Source organism: Gadus chalcogrammus, chromosome 11 (genome assembly GCF_026213295.1).
Source record: "Gadus chalcogrammus isolate NIFS_2021 chromosome 11, NIFS_Gcha_1.0, whole genome shotgun sequence".
Taxonomy (NCBI): domain Eukaryota; kingdom Metazoa; phylum Chordata; class Actinopteri; order Gadiformes; family Gadidae; genus Gadus; species Gadus chalcogrammus.
Window position 1 is genome coordinate 22,559,358 of NC_079422.1, and position 24,119 is coordinate 22,583,476.

At 46.0% G+C, this 24,119-nt stretch overlaps 3 protein-coding genes across 3 annotated transcripts in view; 2 read left to right on the forward strand and 1 right to left on the reverse strand.

Annotated features, from left to right (window-relative positions):
* The first annotated feature begins 110 nt into the window (after nucleotides 1–110).
* rab11al (RAB11a, member RAS oncogene family, like) lies at nucleotides 111–4,165 on the forward strand. The gene is made up of 5 exons (XM_056603150.1): nucleotides 111–513; nucleotides 1,498–1,693; nucleotides 2,622–2,815; nucleotides 3,193–3,273; nucleotides 3,680–4,165. The coding sequence occupies exons 1-5, from the start codon at nucleotides 474–476 to the stop codon at nucleotides 3,817–3,819; spliced, it is 651 nt and encodes a 216-aa protein (XP_056459125.1). The 5' UTR covers nucleotides 111–473; the 3' UTR covers nucleotides 3,820–4,165.
* Nucleotides 4,166–4,555: 390 nt separating this feature from the next.
* mex3a (mex-3 RNA binding family member A) lies at nucleotides 4,556–13,181 on the reverse strand. Its single transcript, XM_056603149.1, has 2 exons — nucleotides 12,701–13,181; nucleotides 4,556–11,086 (listed from the first exon to the last, which is right to left on the reverse strand). The coding sequence occupies exons 1-2, from the start codon at nucleotides 13,113–13,115 to the stop codon at nucleotides 10,071–10,073; spliced, it is 1,431 nt and encodes a 476-aa protein (XP_056459124.1). The 5' UTR covers nucleotides 13,116–13,181; the 3' UTR covers nucleotides 4,556–10,070.
* A 2,757-nt stretch (nucleotides 13,182–15,938) lies between these two features.
* LOC130392597 (lamin-A-like) overlaps nucleotides 15,939–24,119 on the forward strand; it is a 15,094-nt gene continuing 6,913 nt past the window's right edge. Inside the window, exons 1-5 of the mRNA XM_056603151.1 lie at nucleotides 15,939–16,016; nucleotides 17,304–17,690; nucleotides 22,729–22,885; nucleotides 23,208–23,333; nucleotides 23,999–24,119. The exon at nucleotides 23,999–24,119 is cut by the window's right edge and continues 50 nt beyond it. Of these exons, the coding sequence (XP_056459126.1) occupies nucleotides 17,344–17,690; nucleotides 22,729–22,885; nucleotides 23,208–23,333; nucleotides 23,999–24,119 (751 nt within the window). The 5' untranslated portion in view covers nucleotides 15,939–16,016; nucleotides 17,304–17,343. The remainder of the gene's footprint in view (nucleotides 16,017–17,303; nucleotides 17,691–22,728; nucleotides 22,886–23,207; nucleotides 23,334–23,998) is intronic.

Genomic DNA, 24,119 nt, shown 5'->3' on the forward strand with positions numbered 1-24,119 from the left:
AGGTCTATTGGAAAACAACAATTATTGGTTATAATTGTGAACAATGCTACTGTAGTGCAGCTCGGGATTCAACGCGTCCCATAAGCAGCGACGACTAACCAATCAAAGTCGACAGCAAAGTGGACCAATCATATGATCACATGCAGCCAGGTGTCGCTGGTTTATGCACCAAAGAGAACGAGCAAGAGGCGGGACCAAGCCATTCACCTCTGGGATCCCGCAGAGCGAGGAAGAGAAAACTTGGATGATAGTAATTAGTTGGTAGTGTTGTTAGGTTGAAACTGAAGTAAATTGAGGACCTGGAAGAGGTTTATTCAATTGAAGAGTTAATGCCAGACCGCGGGGCAAAAAGTAACGTAACAACGTGTGAAGTTTCAACGACCTGTAGAGTAACAACCTCAGCCCGATAGCAGACGTTGGATCGTGTTGAACTTCTGTTGATTTGACAGCTATTCAGAACGGGCGGAGGAACGATGTCAGCCAAGGAAGACGAATATGACTATCTGTTTAAAGGTGAGCGGTTGTTTGTGTTTTCTCTTTTCGATTTGCTCGTAGGTTATTGGAGCATTTATCGGCCTTTGGTCAGCTTCAATCGTTGCATTTACAATTGAAGCAACAAGAATCTGCTGGAGAGGTTTTGACATTTCAACGACAAGTGTCGCAAAGTTAATGAAAGAGAGTATTGATCAATCCACGCCACGGTCGCAATCAAACTGTCAAAACCCTCATCCCGTTGTGTAAATGACCATTATTCACCCGAGTTACATCGACCACCGTTTTACATAACAGCGTACTGAGCTCGTACTTTCTGTACTTTTCAATATCTGTTAAACCATAGAGCCGTGAATAGTTTATGACTGAGGTCGTATCTATATTTAATTCATAAAGTTATGCCCATATTACTGTCATATATCCCTTTCAATGAGTAAGTTATATGAGTTATTTTGTCATTAAGGCTATAGGCTATGTTTCTAATGTATCGACAAAGCGACATGAATCAGCAGTTGAAACCTAAACAAGCCGGTGCCGTCAGACTGGAAATACCTGCCGAGTGTGCGTGCGCACCCATCGAGCCGACAAGATCAGATGACGTCATCCTCTTCCTATCATCATATTGTCCAGATTCCGTTTTTATCATGCTACTCATTGATCACTGATCATTTGCTCATTATTGTAAACAGCACTGTGGCTTTTGTTCAAACTTTATTATTAGTGTCAATATAACTATCTACCTATCTCGTCATAGTCTATATAGTTCTTAGTGTAGTTACAATCATATACATTGTAGAGCACCTCTCATTCAAAGGAATCCATCTCAAATACAGACATTTTACAATACAGACATGACATGCACAGAGTGCTTTACATAAAAATATAGACATAACATGAGCATAGTCGATGTGATACAAGATGGAAGATAAAACCCAATTAATCCAAAATATACAATATAAATGAATACACTCGTTATATGCATCTCTCTCTTCTTTCTTTCTCTAGTGGTGCTCATCGGAGACTCTGGCGTAGGGAAGAGTAACCTGTTGTCTCGTTTCACCCGGAACGAGTTCAACCTGGAGAGCAAGAGCACCATCGGGGTGGAGTTCGCCACGCGCAGCCTGCAGGTGGAGGGCAAGACCGTGAAGGCTCAGATCTGGGACACGGCCGGCCAGGAGCGGTACCGGGCCATCACCTCGGCGTAAGAACCCCCCTCCTGGACCTTGACCCCATCACCTGAGTATAAGAACCCCCCTCCCGGCCCCTGAGCCCTGACAATCACCCCGACCCCTGACCCTAGCCCTGAGAATAGGAACCAGTAGCCTAACTTATCAAAACCCAAATTGTATCCTTACCCCAGCGAACCCTGACTTTACCAAACCCCAGCTGTAACCTAATCCTAACCTTTCACCACCCAACCCATGACACACTAAGTAACTAAGGCTTAGTTATGGTTCCACATTGACTCACCGCAATGACCACGCAGTCGCTTCCACGTAGTCATGAACCTGTTATGGTTCTGTGTTGGGTTTACTTCGGGTTTACGTTAGTGGACCAATCACAGCCCTTGCTGCTGCGTCACATCGACTCATGGTTAAACAATTTCCGGAGGCGCAGGTCAAGCCCTTGCGGTGGAGGCAAGGAGGGTCCGCAAGGACGTAATGGGTCCGTGAACCCCCTTGCGTTGCGTCGACGTCCAACCATAATTAAGCCTTAAGAACATCCTTGGGTCAGTGTGGGCCGGTGTCGGTAAATGTAGGTCAGTGTAGGGCAGAATCGGTCCGCAAATCGGTCTAAATCTGTGAAAGGGCCAGACCTTCACTCTGAGACCCTGATAAAACATGCCTTGAGAATGAAGCCCTGGGCTGCTCGGTAACGGGGACATATTACACCACCAGGTGGGAGTGTGATTAGCCGTTACAAGCCGTTTTTGAACATCTGCCCCATATGACATATCACAAGTGGGCGTGTCCACCTAGATGTGTGACGGATCGATGAGCAACGTTTGCTACGGTCCACTGGGTAGGCTGGCAGACTGATCCATCCAGGACACATCTGGGCTTGTAACGGCTAATCACACTCAATGTGTAATGTGTCGCCTTTAAGCACCCCCCTGTGGCGTTGGACAGGTATTACCGCGGGGCGGTCGGCGCGCTCCTGGTCTACGACATCGCCAAGCACCTGACGTACGAGAACACCGAGCGCTGGCTGAAGGAGCTGCGGGACCACGCCGACAACAACATCGTCATCATGCTGGTGGGCAACAAGAGCGACCTGCGCCACCTGCGGGCGGTGCCTACCGACGAGGCCAAGGCCTTCTCAGGTAAACTCACCTGTACAGGTGACCGCACCACTATGTCACTTAACGGTCCCATGTGACACCACCAGGTGTGAGAGTGATTAGCCATTACAAGCCGTTTTTCTGCCTCTTCCTGTGTTTTAGTGACATCACAAGTGGGCGTGTCCATCTATTTGTGTGCTGGATGGATCAGTCTGCCAGCCTACCCATTGGACCGTAGCAAACGTTGCTCGTCTATCCGTCACACATCTAGGAGGACACGCCCACTTTTGATATCGGAAGAGGCAGATTTTCAAAACGTCTTGTAGCGGCTAACACTCGCGCCTGGTGGTGTAATATGGGACCTTTAAAGTTAATAACCATAGCAACGGTATTGACCGTGTTCTTGTGTGGTTCTCCAGAGACGCATGGCCTGTCTTTCCTGGAAACTTCAGCGTTGGACTCCTCCAATGTGGAACTGGCATTCCAGACTATTCTCACAGGTCAGTACCCCCACCCCCCCTCCCCCGCCCTACACTTTAATCGTTAATCTAGTCTTCATTGTAAAATGATTAGAAGAGTTGATGTTTACCCCCGTTATCACCACTAGGTGGCAGCAGCAGTCCTTCAATGAACATAGCTGAGTTTAAGTAGCAGGACAGTCAAATGACCGGTATACAGTTTGCAAGTACAGTACAGTACAGCAGAATACAGGGAAAAGCAACATACAACGGTATGTTATGTGGTTATTTAGATTTCATTTTAGGTCAACTCCACACTGAGAGTATGGAGCAGAAACGCACGCTACAACACACACTTCATGGAGCTTGTTCCTGTTTATTGTGTGACTTTTTATCCAACGAGCAGCATTTATTTGAGTAGTCATCCAGTCGTCCGTCTTCCCCCCAGCCATCTACAACATGATGTCCCAGAGACAGATCACTGGACGCCCAGACTCCGACTTCTCTCCCGGGTCCAACGTGGTTCCTATCACCGTCCAGCCCACACAGAACCCCCCCAGACAGAACCCCTGCTGCCAAAACAACTGACCCTCCCCCGGCCCGGCCCCTCAGACAGACAGACAGACAGACAGGTGGGAAGACAGACGTACCATTACATCATAGTTGGTCAGTTCTACTGATTAGTGTAGCTGGTTTTACTGGCTGGTAGGATGGTTCTGCCGGTCAGTGTAGCTGGTTCCACTGATTCTATTGGTTAGTAAGGCTGGTTATGCAGGTTAGTATAGCCGGGTCTGCTGGTTAGTAATATGGTTATTAAGCTGGTTAAGTTATGAATGGGAAATGGCAGAGGGCCGTGTCATGTTGCATGGATGAAGGTAAGAAAGACTACAAGGAGATGCTTAAGGAGATGAAGGATGAGATGAAGGAGGGGGTGAAGGTGTCTGGGAGGGTGAAGGAGGTGAGGGAGGAGGAGATGAAGGAGGTGAGGGAGGAGGAGATGAAGGAGGGGAGGGAGGAGGAGAGGAAGGGGGTGTTTGGGGAGACGAAGGAGGTGACGTCGGTGGAGTTTGGGAGGAGGTCTGTCCATCTTTTTGTCTACTGGAAGGCAGACGTCTCTTTTTATTCTTATTTCTGTATATTTGGACTGCATGTGTATAAATAAACAGTATTTGTTGATAGATCGACGCATATATATTTGTTCTATTTTACTTCATCTGAAATAAGAAATGTGAATTGTGGGGTGATGATTTTTTATTATATATTTGATATTAAGGAATGTGTGTGAGATTAATTATAATATTATCGCACATTTTTGCAGGACAAAAAAAAAATACATCGGATTATTCGAATGTAGTTTTATTAGAAACATTTACAATACATCTTGAATCTTCGAAAAATAACAAATAAAACAAACTAATATGGCGCAGTTACAATAATAATCATTAATAATAAAAATGTTCCAGAAAAATGTAATTCACAGAAACCATGTGCTATGAGTAGCTGCCCTGGAGGGACTGGGAACATGTTTCCATCCTAACCGTAACCACAGAGCAGAAACTATCACACTAACAACACTACCAGACCACTACCAGACCACTATCAGAGAATATGAAGTCCTACTGGGTTGGCCTCTTGGCAAGACGGGAGCCTCCGAATCGCATCACCCTTTTATTATTACCACTGGTGTCCGTCGGGGGGATACTGGTAGTGCAAACCCACCCTCAGTGCTGGTAGACCAAACCAGGATCTGGAGGTGGAACTACACCAGGGCCTGCAGGTATAACCAGGCCAAGAGGCTGTCGTGGGTGGGGGGGGGGGGGCTCCCACTTGGGGTCCAAAGAGGATTAAACTACGGAAACCTACAGAGGTCCAAAAGACCCGGCGTTGTCAAACCCACAACACCAAGCCTAGTTGCCCCTTTCTACATGACCAGACAACATGCATGCAAACTAGTACGGCTATGACTGAAGAGGTGTATCTGAGTGTAGTTGTAGACTAACTAAACAGTGCGGTGTGTCGCCATCGTGTGTGTTATCACCGGAGCGGGAAGCTTTCTTATTAAGGCTTGGATCCTCCGCTTGAAGCTCGTTCCACTCTTGTTGCTATTCTAAGACTGAGTGAGATCTCTCCACATGTGAACATGTTGTTCTAAAAGAAAAGTCGAAGTCAGTTCAGATTAAGAGCAAAGGGTTGGTAACATGGGGGGGCAACAGCAAATCCGATCTACTGAAGCAGGAAAAATGCATATCCAGGCACAAAATAAATCCAATCCTAAAAACCATCCTATGATTTTCTGTCCTTAACACCATTTCAAGTGCGCCGGTATTCGACAGAATGCTTGTATGAAGTTGTGGAGACGCCACATCACTTAACTTTATTTATCTCATGTAGATGGGAAACTTTCATAAATAAAAAACTTCTAAACTTTTCATATTTATAAGTAGAAACTGGCCTTCCTGTGTTTAGAAATATATTAACTTCTTGTACTTTTAATTAAAAAACAAATGTCTCAAGATTACTCATAAATATGTTTTGTTTTCATAAATAACATCCAGATACTGACTTTTCCTCTGCTTTCTATGAAACCATAACCCATGTTAGCAAAATAGATTTGAAAAAACTGTAATATGTTCTTTTTTTTTTATTAGTTTCAGTTATCTATAAATGTACGTGGAAGAACTGAAATATATGCTAAAACCTCAAAATTCTTCAACTTCAATTCATCAACAATAAAAAAATAATTAAATAAACAAAACAATCACGTTAAAGCTCACTGATAATGTAACAAAAAGCAGAAGAAGTGCGTGAAGCAGAGATCTCTTTACATTCAAATGCAAGGATTTCGACGCTCGGTCAAATTGCTTAAGTGCATTGATTGAATTAGGGATTCCTATCACTGCTTACGAAGGGATTTTACATAAATGCATAACGAGCTTTTTCTATAAAGAGAAGAAAAACACCAACAGTTTCTATCATTACTATTCATGTAATCTTAATACAACGTTGTAAATAACACTAAGATGAAATGAATGAACCATACTGTGCTCTCCCAAGGTCTCTATATGGAAGTGGGTCTTATACTAGGGGAGTTGAATAAATGAACCTTATACTTTAATGGTTTATAAGAATCATAATTTCACTTTTGAATATCAGTCAGTCAAACTACAAGGTAAATATGTAGATTTCAACCTTCATCCAGTTTCAGGACTTAAAGCTTTTATACACACGGATCAGGTTGTTGTATTCCTAACAGGTATTATTTGTATTAAAACTGACATTTCTATGTTTTACTATCATGCATTTTTAACTTAAGAATAGCGGTAGTGCCTCCGGAGATGGCCTTAAACATAGCAGTTGTGTCTCCCAAACAAAGTCATACTCATTAACCACGGAGGCTTGGGGACCCCTGAAAACACGAGGCCCCTGCAAACACTGGCGTTAAAGAGGACACCCCTGGATCAGATGTGTCTCCGACATCTCAGCGAGTGTTCTGGTATGAAGTCATTACATTTTGTCTTTCACAGGGCAGCAAGTCGTCGTCTTTATAAGTGCTAAATTAGTATTATTTCAAACATCCCGATACAGTAAATCATGGTTGCCATAGCATTGTTTAACTATAAATAAACACATGTCCTCTGTTCAGAAAGGTGTTTTTCTTGTTCTTTGGTTACATTCCACCTTTTCTTTTTAAAAAAACAACAAATGATCGCATGAAGTCTAGTTCCATCAAATCCCAAAAAACTCAACATTGTCAATATTTAGAAAAAGAAAGAGGAAAGAAAGAAGTTGATATGTTTTCTCGAGCGTACATTTCTATTTCTACTGAAGTAAATACAAAGTAATGAAAGGGAACCGAACAGAAGGTGAAGCCTCTCCAATGGGAGAGCAAACTCCAAAACTCAGATCATCAACAACCAGAAAACGGTACGGTTGCTGTCGATCTACTGAACCACCAGGAAACGACTGTTGCTGCTGATCTATTTAACCACCAGCTACGGGGGCCTTCACAGCCTATGTTGTGACCGCAAATAGAAGTTTTGTAGACACAAGTATGTGATTCATAATGCAATAAGGCTTCCTCTAATTTGCTCATTTAACAAGGAGGGAATCATCTAAAAGGGTAACAGTTGGCTGTGTCTGAGATTCATTTCTATTCTGTATTTTTCGGTCGTCAAACAAACCACTTGGTGGGCTAGAATGCGTTGCTTATTGGCTAGATCCCTCTGCATCCGGATTAGAGTTATATCTTCACTAAGGTTCCTCTATTAACAAGTTTTATATTTGTCCAATCTTTGTTTTGAGCCCTGGCAACATAACCCCTGCAATTGAACATCGACGCCTGGGATCACACAGAGAACCCCAGTGCGGGAGGAACTCGCAAAGACAGTGGGTTGGTTCCCATGTTCAGGACACAACGAGCGATATTCCATTGACATGCAGCCTCAAAAAGTATAAAACTCAAAAGTGTGTGTCCCCCCTGTGAGGCTGGAGAACAAGATACAGTCAATGTCGTCGTTTTTAGTTTCAAAGTAAGACCAAATTGTACTCTTTTGCAGAGTCTGACCATATTATTGCTGTTTCACCCTCCACAGGAGTCTACCACTGGGCTACTGGCCGCGAGGTCAGTAGTGAGCATCAGGCTGTTCAATGGAATACAACATGTATCTTTATACTGGGTTCTTTGCTTTTCATAGACTATTTTAATATGTTTCTTATTTAAATATTTTGAGTAAGATTAACCATTTACATAGTACTATGTTCTCATATTTTTTTGCTATCAAGTGTCTCAGGGGATGTGTTTATGAAATGCATTGCAAAACATAAATGGAAACAATGAGTCTGCCTATCGTGGGCCTCCCGTGGCCATTACGGTTGCTTACAATAAGGAACCTATCTCGCCTTAGGAAAACACTAGGATGTCAGATCAAAGACAGCGCCCTCTAGCCCTACACCGGGGAACAACAATTGTAACACAAGAGGTAGGGGAGCTAAAATATTCACCATCGATGGTCAGTTTGGTTTCATGGAAATCTATATTCTTTCAATAAGGTGCATTCCTTTACATGTCACGTAAAGTGTTTAATTTTGTTCACATTCTTTTACTCACAAGGCTGTAGGAAGCTACCCTTTCTTTAATAATGTTCATATTTTTTTTTGGAGAAACTAAGAATTAAGGCAGAAACAGTTCAGCTACCGTGGCAATGTGTCGTTGTGTAATTTATATGTATTGTTTGTTCAATTGTATATGTAGTTTATTTATATCGCATAGGTAACGATGATGTTTGCATGCGGAGGTCTCAGTTTTGAAATGGATCTGTTTATATAAAAATGATTCATAAAATAAGAACAACCTAAGACATGTATTTGTGTAAGCGTGTCTGTATGTTTACGTGAGTGTGTGTGTTTTAGTATGTGCGTATCTGTGTTGGGTGTAGGACTGTGAAATGTCTTTCAGAGAGTGTGTTGTCGTATGTGTGTATCTGTGTTGTGTGTATGACTGGGAAAGGTCTTTCAGCCTTGATGGGAATCCTATGCTTTCCTTTCAATTACAATTTTCGGAGCTCTTTGAGGAATCCCAAGGCTGGCCCCTGATTTTCTTAGGGACACTAGTGCCACACAGTGTGTGTGTGTGTGTGTGTGTGTGTGTGTGTGTGTGTGTGTGTGTGTGTGTGTGTGTGTGTGTGTGTGTGTGTGTGTGTGTGTGTGTGTGTGTGTGTGTGTGTGTGTGTGTGTGTGTGTGCGCGCGTACAGGTGTTACGTTTGGTTCGTGAACTGTTTCTGTTTGATCCGACGCTGTGACTCTTTAATGTTGAAAGATAAAAGTGGCGTTACTGAATGAGTCTGGCGTCTGCTGAGTGTTCCGAGAGAAAAGGGGGCAAGGGACGGGCCCCACCTGGCGGGGGCCATTTCCCTAATCGTCATGACGACCGTGTCGGGCCCCCGCAGGCCCCTACTGGGCCCCACGCCACGGCTGGCCCCCAACAATACACTGCAACAATACACCCCAAGCGCAGACGCAGTGCATTGTGGGTCGCTATGAAGAGGGACAGGGGGGCGGGGGGGTAGAGTTAGAACACCTGCTCCACGCCGTCTATGCGTTCGGTCCTACAGACTCTCAGAACCAACGAGGACTCAAGATAAGTGTTTGACTCCTTGACTGACTTGACAAATTCCTGCCTAAAGAAAGTGAAACCTTCACACGTCACTTTGTCAAACAGTACCTAAATATCTTGTTTCCTACCATAAATATCGCCAGGACAGTCCTACGGCCGAACCATCCTTCAGACTTTGAAACTAATAATAAACGTACATTTGGAAATAATTCAAAGAAAACTTTCGATAAATGTCTTACGTTGACCATCGTAAGTTTAAACATATGATTGAAAATCCTATTTAGATGGAGATGATTCTAAGGTGCCATAAATCGTATTTTTAAATTGGTTCTAATAACACATTGCCTCTCGTATAAAACCACTTGATGATAAGATAAAATATTTCAAGAATAAAATTACACTACTGTACTTTCCTGAATGAAAACAGCAGTAGTTATAAAAAACAGAAAAAGCAAGGTACTATACTTCTTGTATAAACAAAACCTTTATAAAATATATATGCATATTTATATATATAAAAGAAAAACTAAAAAATATTTCTTATATGTTTTTAGTAAATCAAGCAGTTCTAAAATATCTGCTTGGTCGTTTGGAGATTTAGTGAAAAACAACGAAAAGAAAAGTTTTGAAAAGAACGTAAAGAAGGATGAGCAGGCGATGCACCAGAAGAAGAAGAAGAAGAAGAAGAAGAGGAGGAGCGGAACAGGAAACAGGAAGTGAGTGTCTTTAAGAGAAGATGCGGATGGCTTGCGTCACCAGGCTGTGGCACACCGGGCACTCGGGCTGGCCGCGCTCACAGATGCGCACGGCGCACTCCATGCAGAAGAGGTTGTGGCCGCAGGGCACCAGCGCCGCCGTCACCTTGCTCTCAAAGCACGTCATGCAGTCCCGCATGCCGGCCGGCGGGGAGTCCGGCGCCACCATCCTCCCGGGGAACCCCCCCCCGGTGGTGTTGGGCTCGCTGTGGGCCCGCCGCGCGTGGGCGTGGCCCGCGCCCAGGCCGGGGGACAGCCGGGCCAGCGGGGGCAGGCCGCCGAAGCTCTTGGAGCGCTGCTGGGGGAAGAAGGCCACCTGCTTGTCGGGCTCCGCCCAGCTCTGGACCCCGTCCCCGACCCCGAGAAAGGAGCCGCTCTTCTCGCCCGCCACGCCGTCCGGGAAGTTCTGCCGGTAGCTGCTGGCGAGGGGCTTCCGCCCGGCCGCCAGCCCCCCCCACACCTGCTGCAGCCGGCTCTCCAGCACGGGGCTGCCGCCCCCGTCCCCCCCGCCGCCGCCGCCCAGACAGTCGTTCTCGTTGTTGTGGTCGTGCAGGCCGCCGGTGCGGAAGGCGATGTGCGCCTCGATCTCCTCGCGGGCGCGCTCGGCGTTGCCCGGCGAGCCGGTGATCTCGAACACGGGGTCGCGGTCCCGGCTCGGCGTCACGATGTAGGTGCACGTCTGCTGCTGGATGCGCTTGATGGTGGAGCCCTTGGGCCCCACCACCAGGCCCACCACGCGGTAGGGCACCCTCACCTGGATGGTGGTGTGGCCCGGCAGCGGCGCCGGAGGGGACCCGCTGAAGGAGATGCCCAGCTTGTTGCGGGAGGCGCGCAGCATGGAGAAGTGCTCCGCCGCCGAGATGATCTCGCGCCGGGCCAGCGCCACGTCCTCCTTGCGGCCCGTGATGAGGAACACGGGCTCCTCGCCGCGCACCGGCGTCTTGATGTAGGTGTTGGTCTTGGCTCGCAGAGCTTTGATCTTGCAACCTGCAGAGCACACGGCACACGGTTACACACACACACACACACACACACACACACACACATTTATATACACAGGGTTCAACTCACCCACATTTATAAAGACACTGTTACACTCAGCCACACAGATAAAGAGCTAAATACACACATGCACACCGTTACACAAACACGCTTTTATACACACAGCGTTACACTCACCCACACATAAAGATCGAGGTACACATATGCACACCGTTACGGACACACCCACACAGCAACCAGACACAGATATATTCATATACAAATATGCACATAGCACACGTTACACAAACACATTTACAGGCACTTCTTAGCAAACAGCTCATCATCACACACACACACGCATTTATATCCATTTAGCAAACTTTCACACAAACATGCACACCTACATTGATATGCACACATGCACACAGCACACACCGTTATGTACATACAGCACACCGTCACACGCATATACACGCCACACCGTCGTACCACACACACGCCATACACACCGACAGTGTGTGGGTGTGTATGGCCAAGTCTACCATGTGTGTCTGATTTGGTGTGTGTGCGTCTGTCTGCCATTTGTGGAAGCAGAAACTAATATATACGGTATTATATATGTATGCAATACAATTCCAACAGTGAATGTGCCATAATAATTTGAATGTACAGAGTATAGAATAATTTGTAAACCGTATACAGTATACAGTGCATACAGTATATACTGTATTGTTCACGTGATCATTTTAATTTATAGTATATACAGTGTGTATATAATTGACTATATTATATATGCAGTGTATATAAAACATATAGTATATATAGTATAGTATATATACAGGATAAACAGATGGAATAAAGAAAGTTTATAGTAGCTGAGTCAGATCTTTTTAAAAGTTGAGGTTTTATAAACGAGAGCCCCTTTAGCTCATTCACAAACAATAGATTTTAATATTTTTTATATAAAACACATCTATCTATGTGATGTGATTAAAACAAGAGACATAGGATAACAACCAATAATTTTTTTATAAAATCCAATAGAAATATGATAAAAAACAAATAAATATGATATCCTTAGATAAATATGATGGAAAACAATAGAAGCACAATAGAAATATGATGAAACCAATAGAAATAGAACAGAAGGAATACGAGACGTTCCGTCTCAGCAGCACGTTGTGTTTCTGTCTCGCGCGTTTCAGACGACAAAGGAAGCAGTGGTCGCGTGCGTCTGGGAGCTGACATTGATGGCGTGGATGTGGGATAATGAGGGGGGTTCTCTAAAATTTAAATGTATTAATCAAATCGGAGTCGATCAGTAAATAACCATCTATCCCTATGTTAGGGACGCACATGAAGCTGGAATAGTGTAGCAGAGGGTGTGTGTGTGTGTGTGTGTGTGTGTGTGTGTGTTGGGGGGGGGGGGGGGGGACCACCACTCCCTTTTCTTTGTCAATAACACCAGACTCTCACACACAATAACACCACCACTAACACACACCTTAGCCCTATAACACACACACAGCCCTCAACCACTTAAACACCACCATACACCATCCTATCTGTGCAGTAACTTTAGCAGACTGGAGCTCCGGGGGACCGGGGAGACCTTACCTTGCCGCCCCACTATCTCGGCCACATGTTCAGAGCTGGGCACCGGCACGCATTCCGTGATGTTGCAGCCCCGTCCCTTGTTGCTGTCCCCGACGGGGGAGGGCGGGCTGTCGTACAGGGCGCTTAGCTTCCCCTTCCCGGGCAGCAGCAGACCCGCCAGGTTATTGTTGTTGTTGCTCCGGTCCTGGAGCCCGGGGTTGGGGGCTCCTCCGTCCCCCTCGCCCTCCCCGAGACCCAGCAGGGACAGCTGGCCCAGCGCGACCCGCAGCGCCCGCCGCGATTCGTCCTCCTCCTCCTCTTCGTCGGGCGGAACCAGCAGAGCCGACGCGTCGCTCCCGTAACCGGCGGCCAGATCCGCGCCGTAGCCGCCGCCGCTTTTCTCCATGATCCCCGCTAGCACCAGCAGGCTCGGCATGGCTGAACAAAGACTGAGACAAAGACGAGGAGCAGAGCGGAGAAAGAGCGCCGTGCCGCCTCCTCCTCCTCCCAACCAACTCCCCCTCTGCGCTAGTCCCTCCCACCGCCCTCCCCTCCTCTCCTACTCTCCCACCACCCCCTCCTCTCCCGGGCTCCCTAGACCAGGCGGGACAAGGGGCCGTCTGCTCGGGGCTGGTCTCGGCGGGGCTTCTCGGTTCTACCTGGGTCTCTTCTTGCTAGCTGGGCCTCCTCCTCACCCCCGTTATGCCTACCCTGGTCTCCTTCTCTTCTCCTGTAGGTCTACCGTCTGTAGCATCTCTCAGTCAGCCGGAGGACACAGTGGCGACATCTTTAATGATTACATTATATGGGCATTCTTGTGCAAGGAGACTATTATATAACTTGTTGGCTGTAGCTAAAGGTTGTTCATCTTAATATTTAAATGATGTTATCTGACTCAATTGATTGCCCTACCAACTTTAGAAAATGGAGCAACTTTTGAGCAGAAAACTGTCCGCCTGCTGCGCGTCCACGCGGCGCAGTATCGCGTTGTTGCCGCGGCGACGCTGCGCATGGTGGCGCGGGATCAGTGCAGAGATTTTGCGTTGGAGTTAGCTTAGCATGCAACGTCGGCGTGGAGAGGTCTGGGGGCTGGTTAGCAGCCATTAGCTTAGCTTCCCGTCAACGATGCTCGTACATTCACCATGTGAACAAAGGAGCGCGCGGCTCGTCTGGTGCTCAACAGCCTCCCCGAGATGTCCTCGACACAAGCCACGCCTGATGGCGCCACAATAACACAAAGACAATCATATTAAACATAAATAACATAAAGACAATCATAATAATGATAAACGAAACAACAACCATAATATCAATCATCACTTACACAAAGACAATTATGATAAACAATAAATAATAATGATCTTACATGATAATAACTAGTTTATAACGATACATAGCCTAACGATTACTAATATATTATGCTAATTAACAACTATAATCACATATTGACAACTAATCAATAATAAGATCCTTGTGAATTCAGTGCAGTCCCTTTGGGTAAAAGTTATATTTTTTTTCCAGCAATTAAGATCAAAACATAACTCAACACCCCTTGATAAAATCATAATGAATAATATTACAAATTGTGATAATATGATAATTCCACATGCAGCGATTACACATGTAGCGATGATGTCATGTGCATGATGACGTCACATGATTATGTCATAGGGAACCAGTCGTGATTTCGTAGAAAAGACAGGGCTCACTCGATGATTTTACTGACAGTATGACAGACAGGCAGGCAGGGAGACAGAAAGGCAGGTAGACAGTAAGAAACAGGTGACTTCATATTTTTTCCCAGCTATTAGGTCATCTCTTGTTCTCACGTTACTTGTTCTCTCTCTCTCTCCCTCCCTCTCTCTCTCTCTCTCTCTCTCTCTCTCTCTCTCTCTCTCTCTCTCTCTCTCTCTCTCTCTCTCTCTCTCTCTCTCTCTCTCTAGTGCTGAGTGGTGAGGGTGACCTCACTCTAAGATTAAAATGAAATATTTATGTTTCCATCAACCATTATATATATTAATATATAACTACGACGTATAGACATTAGGCTAATAAAACAATAAAAGCGCTGTTGTAGAGAATAACCCTTGGACACGGTAGGCTAGCCTTAGCCCCGGCTCTGTCTATTGTAAATACCTTAATTGATTTGGGTTAAACTGGTTAAGTTTACTCACTCAATATAAGTCACCAATATATACTTATATAAATGTTTTTTGAAATGTATTCAAAATACGACGTTTCATTTAGGCCGATAAATAAATACCTCAGCGGCCGCTAGGGGGCTGTTGTCTAGTCCAGGTGACGGCGGTCTGAAATAATTCATAATTAAAAGCCTTATAACACTGCCAGGTTACTTCTGTTGACCTAATATGAAGAAAAGGTCTGCTAATACTCACAGACTTCATGGACTAGACGTGAACTCCCTTTAAACCTAAAGATACCGGTCTTTGGTGAGTTTCTGGATGTTGGCTCAAATGTAGGCCTATTTAGCGGAGACAAGGCCGAGATTTTGTCTAGTTAAGATAAGATTCAATAAGTTAGTATTAATCTTAATAATGCAGAGGGAATATAGTATATGGCTGTGAGGTTGCTGTTGTAGTAACCTATAATGAATGTCATTTACAGACGGCGAATTTGAGTATTCTGTGGCATGCCAAGGAATGTGCTGACAGGTCAGGCTGTATATTGATGTGTGTTCAGGTGTTCATTGGTGTAGGTGTACAGGTTCCACGGTATTGAAGTATTTTCAGGTGATGTAGGACTACAAATTCAGCGGCGTTGATGTGCTGGATTGTGTTTGTTTGTTTGGGAGTGTGCGTGTTTCCTTCTCTGGCCGACAGGGGGCGCGGTTGCTCTGTTAATATTTCTCAGGTTGTTATCTCCATAGGCTGATATATATTTTTTTTTATATATGTATCTATATATATATATATATATATATAACACACTATATACCATAGATGTATAACACGAATTACATATATGCCATATTTATAACAAGGATTATATCTACCATATATGTATAACAAGAACTCTACCATTTAAAAGCAATGAAGGGAATGGCATCATGACAAGAATACGTAACACTCTTGTTTGTCTGTAGTAATACTAGTTTTAATACTGTGTGATTTATGTAGTCCTACATTGACGTGTGTGTGTGTGTGTGTGTGTTTGTGTGTGTAACCCTGACTCCTCCTCCTGTGTATTTTTTCCCTTTTTCCCCTCCCGCTCTCGCTGTCAATCCTCCTCCCCCTTTTTCGCTGTCACCTCTCTCACTCCCTCTCTCTTCAGCCAGACTGACTCCTCCACCAGTCGAGGATAGCTCTGCTGACACAAGGTACGTTTGTCTGTGTATGGAATGCGTATATGTGGGTGTGTGTGTGTGTGTGTGTGTGTGTGTGTGTGTGTGTGTGTGTGTGTGTGTGTTTGTCTTTTTATCTTTCTTTTCTCTCTCTCTTTCTTTAACATTCTAGTTCTCGCTCTCTTTCTCTCTTAGTTCTCTCTCTCTTTCTAGTTCTTTCTAGTTCTCTCTCTTTCCCTTTCTAGTTCTCTCTCTATCTAGCATCCCTTTCTAGTTCTTCAAGTTCTCTCCCTTTTTCTCTTCCAATTTCTCTTTCTCTTTCTAGTTCTCTCTCTGTCTCTCTCTGTCTCTGTCTTTCTCTTTCTCTTTCTCTTTCTCTCTCTCTCTCTCTCTCTCTCTCTCTCTCTCTCTCTCTCTCTCTCTCTCTCTCTCTCTCTCTCCTCTCTCTCTCTCTCTCGCTCTCTCTCTTCTCTCTCTCTCTCTCTCTCTCTCTCTCTCTCTCCTCTCTCTCTCTCTCTCTCTCTCTCTCTCTCTCTCTCTCTCTCTCTCTCTCTCTCTCTCTCTCTCTCTCTCTCTCTCTCTCTCTGTGTCTGGTTAGGGTTACAGGGTTCGGAATGACGTCAGTCTAATTTTAGATATTGTTTTGTAGTTTAAAATATTTCCATTGGAATGGGTATTCTAGTTTTATGTGGTTTGCACCTTACAAGTTGGTTGTAAACAAATTACGACTGTCTACTGTCTAATACATTATGTATACTATAGTTCTATAGTGTATTGATGTACTATGTACTTCCTCCAAATACATGGTTTATAGTGTAGTTCTATACCTGCGGTCTAATGTATGGTTCTTTCTAGTACATGGTGCATACTATAGTGTTCTTGTCCACTGTTTGTTTCTGTCTAATATCTGGTTTATAGTTTGTTACTTACTATAGAGTGAGGGTCTAATGTATGGTTCTGTCTAGTACCTGGTACATACTAATGGTCTTATGTGTGCTTCTTTCTCATACCTGATTTATCCTATACTTTAGTCCTATAGTGCAATTGTCTACTGTGTGCTTCTGTCATATACTTCTTAGAATATAGTGTAATGGTTTATGGTATCTGGTTTGTAATGTCTTATGGAGGTCAAATGTTGACCCTAAGTTGGAGTGCAAAGTCTCACATGCACTTCTAATAGATAGGAGGAATGTAAGGGTCTTTGAAGTACCAGCAGGATTAACCATCATGCACTTGGGCTGAACGTCTAGCATGTCTCTGGGTTAGCTACCTGATAGTGTACACATATATATTATATTTATGTGATTTCTCATTTCCCGCCAGTCTTCCCCGTCCCATCTCGTCGAGCCGCTGTCTCGTTACCATGGAAACCCCGATCCAGAAGCGAAGCGGGCGCGAGTCCAGCGGGCGCGTGCGGTCGCCGGCGCGCATCACACGGCTGCAGGAGAAGGAGGACCTCTGCAACCTCAACGACCGGCTGGCGGTCTACATCGACAAGGTGCGCTCGCTGGAGTCTGAGAACGCCGGGCTGCGGATGCGCGTCATGGAGTCGGACATGGAGGTGACCCACCAGCTGTCCGGGGTGAAGGTCGCCTATGAGACGGAGCTGGCGGACGCTCGCAAGACCCTGGACCAGGTGGCCCGGGAGCGCGCGCGCATCGAGCTGGAGCTGGGCAAGATCAGGGAGGAGCACACGGAGCTCAAAGCCAGGTAGGAGCAGCACCTCAGGGACTAGCAACACAACTGTAGCACAGCAACTCAGGCACTAAGAACAGACTATCCCATCAGGGACTAGCGACACACCTGTAGCCCACGCTACTTGTAGCACACACTACTTTGTCCCAGGTAGAAAAAAGGAACTAGGGACAAACCTGTCACCCAGGTTAACCTGGACCCCAGATGAACAGGAAGTGGATCACACTATCGCCCAGGTGAGCATTAATTAGTTCCACACCTGTAGATCAGATAAAGAGGAAGCTGGCACACAGCATAAGAAAAACCAGATGAAACATTTTTGGTTGATTATGCAGTGGTATGTTGCTGGTTAGGTGTGTATATACAAGGTGGATCAGATGGTTATACGATCGAGCTGGATGGAGCTCAGTGGGTTTAGCTGTAGAGGAAGTGCCGAGAAGGACTGAAGGCATAGTTATGCTTCCACGTCGACACAACTCAAGGGGGTTTACGGACCCCTTACGTCGTTGCGGACCCTCCTCGGTTGCGTCCACCGCAAGGGCCTGACGTGCGCCTCCCAAAAAATTGTAACCTCGCGTCGAGGCGACGTTGCAGCAAGGGCTGTGATTGGTCGGCTCACTAAAAACCGGGGCGCAGAAACAGAACAGGGTCACGACTGCGTCGAAAGCGTCTGCGTGTTCATTGCGTTGCGTCGACGTGGAACCGTAATCAGCCCTTTAGTCTGTACCAACAGGGCTAATGGGGTAGAGGTGTCACATTCCTGCGAGGGAGAACAGGAGGGCCGGAGTAAAACAGTAGAGGTGAGGTAAAACTGGAGGGGTGGGGTAGAACAGGAGGGGTGGGGTAGAGCATTAGGAATGGGTAGAATAGGAGCGCTTGGTACTGGGCAGAGTGCTAGTATCACACCTCCTGCCGCTGTTGGGCGGTGACTCATAGACCAAACACACTCCGCCTTTCCTCAACTTCTACGTCTGTCCCAGGCATGCGGTATCCTGTCTAACGAAAAAGACGTAGCCATTTAGCATCGCCTGGCTGCTTGACAAGGGCATCTTCAACTATTTCGCCCCGGGAGCTAGTTGTTGCCACGGTACCTTAGTCATGATGCTAACAGCTCGGAAGTATCATTGGGAGCTTAGTGGTGATGCTAATAGCTAGAAGTTATCATGCTAGCTGATGGGCTGACTCTAGCAGTAGCTGGGCTAGCATCCACGGTGGCCATGCGGTATGAGGATGTAATGCTAGCAGCAGTATAGCACCTGGCAGAGACAGACTTGTATCCGCCTAGTCCACAACTGTTGACAGTACCGACACACTTGCACGGCAGCATATTTGTGGTGTTGAAACGGCGCAGCCTATCTAAAGAATGTCCTAATGGGAAGACGATAAGTGGTATCTTGGAATTTAGATCGACGATGTATAATTTAGATAAGATTATGGAGAATTTAGATAAAATTATAAAGTTAAGATAAAGATTAAGGGTTATATAGTTACGATCACACCTACAAAGCTCGAATTGCAGGTATTAGGTGTGTATTGTGTCAGTGGTGAGGTATGTTGGTGTGAAATAGTGTGATGTATGTTTGTTTAACACTGAACAACAGGTCAGGGTGTGGTCGACGATTTGTTTGTGGCAGAGCTTTTGTGTTTTCAGGCCAGCTGTGAAGGCGAAAATTTCCATCTTCTATTTGACGTGCAAACAAAGCGAGGTGTAGCTAGCAGGTGCTGAGAGGAGGGACTTCTGGGTGGAGGCTGGTTAAATCTGGTTGGGGTTGAGAGGAAGGACCTTTGGGTGGAGGCTGGTTCAATCTGGTTGGTGTTTAGAGGAAGGACTTCTGGGTGGAGGCTGGTTCAATCTGGTTGGGGTGTTTAGTGGAAGGACTTCTGGGTGGAGGCTGGTTAAATCTGGTTGGTGTTTAGAGGAAGGACTTCTGGGTGGAGGCTGGCTAAATCTGGTTTGTCGACGCTCCATGTTTGGTTGCCATGGAGCTCAGGAATCTTGGCTGGTCCGTGCTTATCTCCAGAGACAGGAAATGGATTCATATCAAGGTTCACGGTTAGCAGTTAGCAAAACACACCAAACTAGTTGACCAACTCACAATAGCACACGTACCTTAATACTGGTACACTTTGTACACTTTCAGTTCAACTGCCCGGGGTGTTTAAGGGGGCTGTTACAACAGCTGTATGCATGCAGTACCGTTTGCACACAACTGTTGAGTCCGGAGTGCCTGTGTCAGTTGGTGGGGGGGTTGGTGGGTGGTCTTTTGGCCAGTAGTCTGTTGCCCAGTCTTAAGCTCCAAGCAATCTCAAGCTGCTACACGTCTTCTAACTGATCCACACTTGTGAATAACGTCCAGCCACTCTCTCTACAGGATTTTATTAATCCAGCTACTTATTTATAATGCATTATTTAAATATACATTTATTTATTTCGTTTTTTAATAATCCATCACTTTTTTACGTATCTAATTTGAATGGGATCCTGCAATGCCCTTTTCTCTGAAAGGTGGTTCAACATGCTTTTGTGAATTCATGGTTTGAATAGGAAAGCATAAACCGGCTTTCCCTTTGGCGCTCAGGTGTGGCTGTGGGAGGGGCTAGAAGTGTAGCTGTGGGAGGGGCTATAGGTGTGGCTGTGGGAGGGGCTAGAAGTGTGGCTGTGGGAGGAGCAACAGGTGTGGCTGTGGGAGGAGCAACAGGTGTGGCTGTGGGAGGAGCAACAGGTGTGGCTGTGGGAGGGGCAACAGGTGTGGCTGTGGGAGGGGCTAGAAGTGTGGCTGTGGGAGGAGCAACAGGTGTGGCTGTGGGAGGGGCAACAGGTGTGGCTGTGGGAGGGGCTATAGGGGTGGCTGTGGGAGGGGCTATAGGGGTGGCTGTGGGAGGAGCAGCAGGTGTGGCAGTGGGAGGGGCAACAGGTGTGGCAGTGGGAGGGGCTAAAGGTGTGGCAGTGGGAGGGGCTTAATGTTTCCATGGCTGTTGTTTCCATGGCTGTTGATATTGAAAGGCACTATCAACAGTCCTTTGGATCCAGACAACTGCTAGTAGGCAGCGGGTCTAGAATTTCAAACACACACACACACACACACACACACACACACACACACACACACACACACACACACACACACACACACACACACACACACACACACACACACACACACACACACAGAGAACAATGGAAAGAAAGAAAATGGGGAGAGGGCAAGTCGGGAGAGAGACAGGGAAAGTGGGGAATGGGGAGGGGATAGATAATTCAAGGTCTCTTGCTAACATGGGTGTGCCCAAAGCATGACCATGCGGTGGAGTTATGTAAGTTTTGTTTGATTCCGTCTTCTCCCAAACGCTATGATTGAAACAGGCTGCTGTTTGGAACAGCCGGAATGTGGAAGTGCCTCGAGTCGGAGGGTAGAGAGTTAACCAGAACACTGGGAACTCTGTGTGGCTCCAGTTTCATTAGACAATGAGAGGAAAGCTTTGCAAAGAGTCACTGGAAAATATTCCTACACTTTACGTTTAACATCCTCCGTCCTGTAGCCTACCCTGAGTAATAAACAGAGGAATGTATCTGTCGTCCACTTCAATGCTAGCTACTCCAAGCCTCAGCTACCCCATTCCAAATCTCCAACCTCTCTGTTGATAATCCCTGCAGTATACGTTAAACCTGTTGCTAAAACTTATCGAATACATGAGATATTATCCATATACCTTCTATACTACAGATTATCTTGGCTTGGCTTCACACGTCCACACTAGAGTATTGGGTCGGCACTTTCTGGTTTTAGCTCTTCTGTGTGCAGGGAAAGCATGTCCACAGCTGGTTCCGATTGAAATGGTCTTTTACCAATAAAGGTTCACCATTCAGTGGGTGCTAGACCCTCACAGTATAAATCCGAGCAGAAGTGATTTCATTATTTCTATAATCTATTTTACATTCAGTTACGGCTCTGTTTGCTTTCCTGTGCAGATTATGGACGGGGCGTATTAACTCTAGTATCCATCAACGGCCATAATGTCTTGGTGCCAACCGCATAATGTCTTGGTGTTAACCCCCATAATGTCTTAGTTTCAGCCCTCATTATGTCTTGATGCACACCCACTGATAATGTCTTACTTTCTACAAATCCAGTGATAAGGTCTCAGTGTATTCTAACCCAGTGGTATTGTAGTGTAATGTTGTGAGGCAAAAGTATAAAGACAATGTTATAGATGTTACGACCGATGTTATTCCCGCTCTTAAAGGGAGCAGAATTCCCCTTCCTTAGCTAAATGTTTAACCAGTGACTCATCCCTACGAGACAAAGCAGGCTACACATTCACAGCAGCTTCTGTTCCCTCAGGACAGAGATGACAAACGAACATGTGACAGCCGCAAGCGTTCTGAACTCAGAACATTGGACATCCTACGTTGTTTCTCTTAGCAGCTTCTCATGCCTCAATGGTTAACCTAGTATGCTAGGCTATAGGCTAGCAGTCTGGTGTCTATATGCCAGCAGGCTAAAGGCTAATGACCAGCCTGAAGTCTAGCAGGGTTGCTAACAGTCTGGTGTCTTTATAATAGTAAGATAAAGGCCAAGGATCTGTCAGTCTATGTTCCAGCGGGCTCCTGTCCTAAACGCTAAACTGTTCTGTAGCCCGGGCTGAGGCTAGCAGCCTGCTAGTTGCCCAAACACTCAGGGAATGTTTTGAGGTGTGTTTTGTTAAGTAATGTTTGTAGATGTGCAGGAATGTGTGAGTGGGTTTTATAGTTTGGTCTAATAGTAGTGTCCTGTCTTCAAACAGAACCGTGTGTGTGTGTGTGTGTGTGTGTGTGTGTGTGTGTGTGTGTGTGTGTGTGTGTGTGTGTGTGTGTGTGTGTGTGTGTGTGTGTGTGTGTGTGTGTGTGTGTGTGTGTGTGAGTGGTAGCAGATGTTTGTTGTTCTTGTGTAGAAAGGGGCCCCTAGAAAATATAACAATGGCTCCTATGCCCTTCACATTAAAAGTCCCCAGTGTTATCTCACTCCAGTAGGGTAGTCCTTTCACATTAAGAGCGTGGTTGTTGTCTCCTGTCCAGGAACGGTAAGAAGGAGTCCGATCTGGAGGCGGCGCTGCTGCGTCTCAGGGACCTGGAGGCTCTGTTCAACTCTAAGGAAGCCTCGCTGGCCACCGCCCTGGCCGAGAAACGATCGCTCGAGGCCCTGGTCAAGGACCTCAGTGCCCAGCTGGCCAAGGTAGGACCTACGATCCTAGGTACCAAGACTCTAGGAATCAGGACTCTAGAACTCTAGGGCTCTAGGTCTCGTATCAAGGACCCAAGAGTCTGTAGCTGAACTGTGTGATACATCTGCTGGCCAAACCATGATCCTACAGTTGATATTATAATTTGAAGAATTAGGCATTTAGCCTAAGCACTAGCCACTAAGTGAAAGTTTTGAAGTAAAAATCCATCTATCCCAATGAAAAATTCAGATCATTAATTATTGTTGCTAAATAAATTTTCCCTCACCCTCACCCTCTCCCTCTCTCTCTCCCTCTCCCTCTCCCTCCTCTCAGTCGGAGGCCGGGCTGGCCGACGCCCGAGCTAAGCTCCAGGAGCAGATGTTGCAGAGGGTGGACGCTGAGAACCGCCTGCAGACGCTGAAGGAGCAACTGGATTTCCAGAAAAGCATCTATGCCGAGGTCCGCACCACGCCAACTCTTCTTACTAAGGCTACGCTAGTGCTAGCTCTGGTAGCTAGTGCTAGGTCTCCGCTAAGCTAACTTTGCTAGCTACAACTAGGTCTCCGCCAGGCTGATGACGGACGAGCTCGACCTTGTTTCACTTTATTTTTTCTTCATATTTGTTTTAAGCATGTTGATTGAGGCAGGGAAATGTAAAGCCAAACTAGACATACTATGTACACTGGCCACTGTAGAAATACGCTCAGCAAAAATCCCTGAAGCTCAATAAATTCTGGAAGCTACACTGACTCCACTATCCGCAGCTTGGTCTCCGCCAAGCTACTCCGCTAGTTACAGCTAGGTCTCCGGCACACTCTCTCTACTTACTAGCAGCAGCTAGGTGCCCGATACGCTAATTCTGCTAGCTAGAGACTTCCGCCAGGCTAACTCTGCGAGCTAGATGGCCACTGTTCAGCTAATCGGCCTCTCCAGATATTTATTTTAAATCGTTGTTTCTGTGTGTGTGTGTGTGTGCGTGTGACTGTGTGTGTGTGTGTGTGTGTGTGTGTGTGTGTCTGTGTGTGTGTGTGTGTGTGTGTGTGTGTGTGTGTGTGTGTGTGTGTGTGTGTGTGTGTGTGTGTGTGTGTGTGTGTGTGTGTGTGTGTGTGTGTGTGTGTGTTTAGGAACTGAAGGAGACTAAGCATCGCCACCAGTCTCGTCTGGTGGAGCTGGACAGCGGGCGCCAGGTGGAGTTTGAGAGCATGATGGCGAGCGCGCTTGCAGACATGCGGGTCGAACACGAGG